Genomic DNA, 6,643 nt, shown 5'->3' on the forward strand with positions numbered 1-6,643 from the left:
TTTCTTTACACAGACGATCAAACATACTATTAGATGTTGATAATATAATTTCATTCTCTGTGGATAAGTTGGAGATCTCTTCTGTCATAGAGCTTACGTTGTCTTCATCATGATCCTAGCAGCCAATAGAAGCATCATTTTATGGTTTACCTGTTATCGTTGTATAAACATACAGACAGATTAACACAACCACAACTAAAACATCACGAAAAGAGTGTTAATCCAGTAGGTGAAATCATCTTTCTTCTCGAGAAGTTTCTTCATCTTCTGCAATTATCTCAGCAAAAGAGATAGATGTCTACGAACTTTCTTCAGACAATCCATTCATCCATGAGAGAGGATACATATAAACAAACTTATTTAAAACTAATGAATAAAAGGGAAATTCTAACTTATCAATAAAATATAGATTGAGTATTAAACTGAGCACATTTTTAAAAGTTCATGTTTTAAAATGAACAAAAGAATTAGTTAATGTATTAAACTGGGTAGAAAAAATATTCAAGTATTAAAGAGTTTAAAGAAAATTAATTGGAGTATTTTGTGGACTTTTCATAATTAAAAAGGTGTATCATTTTTATTCATTGTCTGATATAATAAATTTTGAATATTAAGTTTAAAGTTATAGTATTTATGTTAGCGTTTATAAGTAACAAAAGTGTCTGCTTTAAGATGCTAAATGTTGTAGGTTATTATTATTATTTTTTTTTGAAAAGTAGGTTATTTTATTTTTAGAATAATGCACTCTAAATGTTGTAGGTTCACTTTATCTTTACGAAAATTTGTGTATAATACATGATTCTAAGTGTACTATATGGGTATTGGAGTCCATCTGTATTCAATAGCTCGAACTCTCACGGATTCGAACACTCTTCAAGAAAATAAGGAAATGAAGAAACAACACAATATATATAACTACTTTGTTTAAATCACGTGCGGTGTATGATCCAGAATTTATTATACTTCTCCACGGGATTAAAGGATTACTATCTGACTCTCGTTCCATCTCTTGCATTTCTCTAGCTCTTAATCTCACCCTTATTACAGCGAGCCCAAACAAAACTCTAGCCTATATTAATCTAAGCATAGCCCATCAAAGATACATAAGAGCATAACCCAGTAACCACGGGAAGAGAGGAGTTTATATAAGAGTGGCCGGTGGGAACAAAAAGATGCGGTAATCATCTAGCACAATAGTAAAAAATAACCTCATTCTATATCGTCGAGAACGGGAACAAACAGATGGCGAGAAAGAGATTAGGCCAGAGAGATGAAAAGCGGCTGTATCAAAATAGTACAGTTCCTAAAAGGACCCTGGAAAATTCTTTGGCAATTTAATAGATTTTTTTTTTGTAGTTTTAGCTTATTCTTAAATGAATTGGAACGTAAGTTTGTATCAAAACTGACAGAGATAATTGCTGATGTACTTGTTCCCCACTTTAAGACTTAATTAGATGATGTTCAGAAAAAGGACTTATTAGATTAGCATTTGGTATCCCCTATCCGGTGGCCCATTTCTTAAAACTGAAGGTAGGGGTCATTCAACTTCAGTGACGCACGAGGTTGAGTAGGTCTCTTACTAATATGAGTTTTCCACAAATCCAATACATTAAATATATTGGCCAAAATTCAGGAGTCCAAGAGGTCCAAGCAAAACTACATAATTCCTAATAGAAATCGAATATTGATGCATTGAGGTAAGAAATGTTGCCATCTCCAAACCTTCAGCTTGGCCCTCACTAAAGTTTTACTCTTCCAAAATGCTACCATTGCTTCAGGCCTTCTTGGATTGGAATGTTAAACTTCATGCTCCTAATGACATCAAAGGCGCTAAGCTTATTGCTGATAGTGTGATCAAAGGGAATCGTTATCACTCTTACATTGCAGTTGGTATCCCTAATTGGCTTAGACATTTGTTTTAGTTAAAGCCCTTTGTTTATCATTTTTGTATGAATGTAAACATCACAGATGACCACATTTTGGTATTCTAATAAAATTCAGTGTGAAAAAAAAGAGGTAAGAAATGTGCAATCATCTTTCCATAAAATCTTGCTAGGCTTTCTACTTTCTAGTTTAAGAGTTGTTTTAGTTTGTAAAATTTAGGAGCGATCACAACAGGTGATCAGTGAAAGCTAATTTAACCTCTTTCTTCTATAGTAGGACTGAGATTTTTAACCGGAACCGTTTACTCGAACCGGATCCGACCCAAAATGGACCGGTTCGGTTTCGGTCCTAGTCAATTTATCTGATGGGTATTAGTGTTGATTATTTATGGATATCGGTTCGATTGTGATTTTTACCCGGAACCAAATGGATACCTGTTTAAACCGAATTCTATGCTAAAAAGATAGATTTGTATTTCCCAACGGTCAAACCCGAATTGGATAGGCAAAGTGACTAGTGTAATACCACTTAGACTACTTCAACTTCATTGTATCTAACTACATCTTATTAATATATATACGATTTCGATTCACTTTTCCTTAAAAAATAAAAAAAAATAAAAAAAAACAGGTATCCGGACCACTTTAATTTATATGTAAATTATTTTATTTTGTAAATATATATATATGATTCACATAATAAACGGGTATCCGGAATCGACCTGAAACCGGTGGTATCCACCTCGAAACCCAAACCAAAAAATATATATATGATTCACATAATTCATTTATCCGAAAGACCAGGACCCAATCGGATCCACCCGACCCGAATATCCGAACTCCCAGCCGTATTCTATAGAATGTAAAGTTAATTTAACCAAAAAACGTTTTTATGCAATTTCCCAGATACTTAAACAATAGAAGGAATACAACTTCGACATCAATGGTTTGCCTCCACATAGTGGGGACTGGCCTACTTGGTAAGGATTACGGGACGGCTGTAGAAAGATACGATGCCGTTAAATGATGCATGATTAGCTGTCTTGTCCCAGGAGTGGAGTATGAGTTAATGATTAAAAGTTGTGTTTGAGGGTTGGATAATTATATCCTACGTGGTCACTCACCCTCAACAACTTCCATTGAAAAATAAATTTAAGCTTGTCCGGCCAAAATAATATTATCCGTAGCAATACGCTCAAGCTGTTCATATATCTTGGACGGTGAGATAATAGATGATAATATTAATGTCTTCATGGCAATGCATGAATCTTTTTTTTTTGTTACATCAATGCATGAATATTATTCAACAAAAAAAAAATGCATGAATCTTATACCGAGTCTATGTTCGCATAGAATATTAATATTTTCATTCATGCTAATGATCTCCTTTTAGATGAAGATATGAAAACCGAAACGGTTGTTGGGATTGTACTTAGAAAAATATATGTTATTATAAGTATGTCCATTTTTTTTTTTGTAAAAGAAGTATGTCCATTTTTATAGCGTGCAATATATATGAATTCAAACGTGAATCGATAGTTTTAATTGTTGGAATTTACTATAAAGCATAATTTGCCAAAATAATCTATAATTTAATTTTGAATACAAATATATATTTCATATTTAATCAAATGCAAAAATAATGTAAAGAGAGTGAAATATATTTTACGATTGTAATCTTGAAAATTTGTATAAAATAATAAAGTCTTATGAGTACGCTGTTGTAGAAAGTCTGCTTATAAATTTAATGCTATGATTAAATATAAATTTAAAATTTATTTTGATCAAAAATAAATTAAATCATGTAAAACACAAACAACTAAATCCATGTAAACTAAAATTAATAAAATTGTATAGTTATAAACTGGATACAAGAAAACAGATTGTATAGTTTCTCCATTGATTAGTGTTTGGTAATATATGTTAAAAAAACGTTTATATTTCTATGATTAAATTTTGTCTTTGTAAATATAATTTTGAAATATTAATTTCACATTTAAGATTAATGTGTGTGTATATTAAGCACTTAAGAAGTTGATTTATTGCTACTTAATCTAGTTATTCGATTTTAGAGTTTAGGATTAGAAGGTTTCATGTAAGAGTGTCAAACAGTTATGTACTAGCTGATTTCGTGTGAAATTTCCAGAAACATAAGACAAATTTGAGGTTTAAAAGACTACTTAAAGAAGTATGCCAAACCAAAAATTATTTAGCTACCCTTGAATTTTATTTTCGATTTAAGCAAAATTGAAATTCAATCAATAATTTTTTTAACAAAATCAGAATAATTACCGGACATATAAATAAAGTATTTCATTTTGGGCTGAAGAAAACCCCTAACCCTTTCACCTCTTTCTTTCTATTAGAAAATTTCTAACGATCCATATTGCCATCGTTGGTCGTTGTCTTCGCCACCAGAGATTGTCTTTAATCGACCGATGCCCGTAAATCGTTCTTTCTTCATTGTCGGTCGAGATATTTTAGTCTATTAAACTAATCATCATCCTTTTTACAGATTTGAAACCTTAGTCATTGTTGGTGTCTGCGCAATATGTTTCATCATTCTTTTTCTCTCTGTTTGATATATTAGTAAACAAATATGCTTATTTTCATTTTCACAACATGTTCCACACATCGTAGCCGAAAACATGTGTAAGGTAATCAGTTTCCGAATTATGATTTATTTTGACTGAATAAAACTTCAAGATGGATCAAATATAGTATAATATCATATCTGATCAGTTATATTGATTTTTTTGAAATTCAGAAAACTTTCTCTCTCTAGAAAATCGCTCCCAGACACGGTTGACGAGGGTGTTTTTATCCAGCGGTTCGTTACTAACCTCCCCTCCTTGAGACCCGCGAGAGTACTACTTTTATAGAAAAAATCCACCAACTTTTACCAAACTTTTCAAATTATTCTCCTTTTTTGGATAAAACCAACGGTCCGTGTCAGAGTCTGACCTTTAACCGCCGGGTTCTTTCCCCCGACCCGGGTCGGAGGGACCACCACCGCCTCGCCGTTAACACACTTACACCGGAGAACGCCGGTCAATGGATCCGTCGGGTGTGTGTAAAGTACAACCTGTGAAGTTATCTGAAACCTAAGCTCTCTGTCTTAACAGAACGGTAAGAACTCTACTGGCCAACAACGGAGATGGCAAAAGCAACTATGAAACAAGGCTCTCGGGTTGCAATATTTGTCTCTGTTATTTGAATTTTAGTGATTTTGGAATCTAATCTTTCTACAGATCTTTCACACCCTAAGGGGTGAAGAACTTTTAAAAAGCTTGGAAGCTAACCCACAATCGTCGATGGCAAGGCGTCTAACTTATGAAGAAAAAGGGAAGGGACCTCAAACGATCTCTGTCCCACCGAGGACTGGAAGAGTGAGAATCCCTGCTTTTGATACCACTGAGCTCATTCGGAAGCATGAACTGACCCTTATGGGTCGCTGCGTAAACCCTAGATTCCAACGGATCTGGTCCCTAATTCCATTCCTATCGGACCTTTGGAAGACAAAATCCTGACCAGTTGGCTCGGACTTGGGGCAAGGCCTTTTCCAGTTTCAGTTTGCATCTCAAGAAGACCTTCAACTGGTCCTAGCAAACACGCCATACCACTTTGCAAAATGGATGCTAATCTTACAACAGTGGGAGCCGTCAGTGGACCCAAACTTCCCATCACATATCCCATTCTGGATAAAAGTCCAGGGAGTCCCTCTACATCTATGGAATGAAGCAGTCTTGAGGAGCATAGGAGAGGATCTTGGAACCTATGAAACCTGCGAGATACTCCAAGGGACAATGCGTATGAGAGTTCACGTAAACGGCCTGCTACCACTGTTAACAACATACACATTGGAATTGGGAAGTGGAGTGGAAATCACAGTGAAACTGGTCTATGAGAAATTGGAAAAACATTGTTCTCGTTGTCTAAGATTGGATCACGAAGCTGAAGATTGCCCTGAAGCTAAAGTTGAAAAGGATGTGGCTCAGCAGAGGAACCATAGACAGGACTCGACCAACTCCAACCGTGTGAGAGAGGCATATACAGAGAGGAGGGAACACGATAAGAGGAGTACTGGAGCTCATAACCAGAGTGGTTACAATCCGACTCGAGCAAACTCAAGGAACAGCCATCAAACTCTTGGAGAAAGACATTTTCCGCGAGACAGAAGATATGAATCATGGAGTTCTAAAGAACATTCAAGAGAGGAGGCAATAACAAAACCCTACCACAGAAACCAACACGCAGGAGATCTGTTCCGCAACAGTCGAGAAGGAGAACGATGGGTGGAAACAGGACGTCGCCTCCACAGGTCACCCCCTCATAGAGAAAGAACAGATACAATGGAAAGAGGAAGAAAATCCCCCTCCTCTCATAGAGGGAGTAGAGACGCTGATAGAAATTTATCCCAGTCCTACCGAAGCAAGGGAGCCGAGATATCCTCGGAATCTCTACATACCCCCGCTGCAAACCGAGGAGAATTCGAAGGGATCAGCGAAGCAATACCTGAAGAAGTCATGGCTGAGGCTAGAGAATAATTACGAGAAGTTATGATCCAATACACCTCTTGTGCTGATCCGACGGAGAGCGCAGCAAGGAAAGCGAGAGTGAGAAAAGCTGAAGAACAGGGTGAGGTAGAAGAGTCAACTGAAAATATTGCTCGCCAAATGATGCTGAAACAGAAAACCCCAGCATTATTACAGGCTGATGGAAAGGAACATGAGAGAGTCCCAGCAACGCTCAGGTTGGGG

The 6,643-nt window shown here is 36.0% G+C and overlaps 1 protein-coding gene across 1 annotated transcript; it reads left to right on the forward strand.

The window, feature by feature from the left end:
* The first annotated feature begins 5,518 nt into the window (after window positions 1-5,518).
* On the forward strand, window positions 5,519-6,430 carry LOC106330385. The gene has a single exon (XM_013768857.1). It carries the CDS (start codon window positions 5,519-5,521, stop codon window positions 6,428-6,430), a length of 912 nt encoding a protein of 303 aa, XP_013624311.1.
* The last annotated feature ends 213 nt before the right edge of the window (window positions 6,431-6,643 follow it).

Source organism: Brassica oleracea, chromosome C3, assembly GCF_000695525.1.
Source record: "Brassica oleracea var. oleracea cultivar TO1000 chromosome C3, BOL, whole genome shotgun sequence".
In the NCBI taxonomy this organism is placed as follows: Eukaryota; Viridiplantae; Streptophyta; class Magnoliopsida; order Brassicales; family Brassicaceae; genus Brassica; species Brassica oleracea.

Bases quoted from the DNA above. Each gene is read 5' to 3' on its own strand.
- LOC106330385 (XM_013768857.1), top strand. From the start codon at position 5,519: ATGCTAATCTTACAACAGTGGGAGCCGTCAGTGGACCCAAACTTCCCA.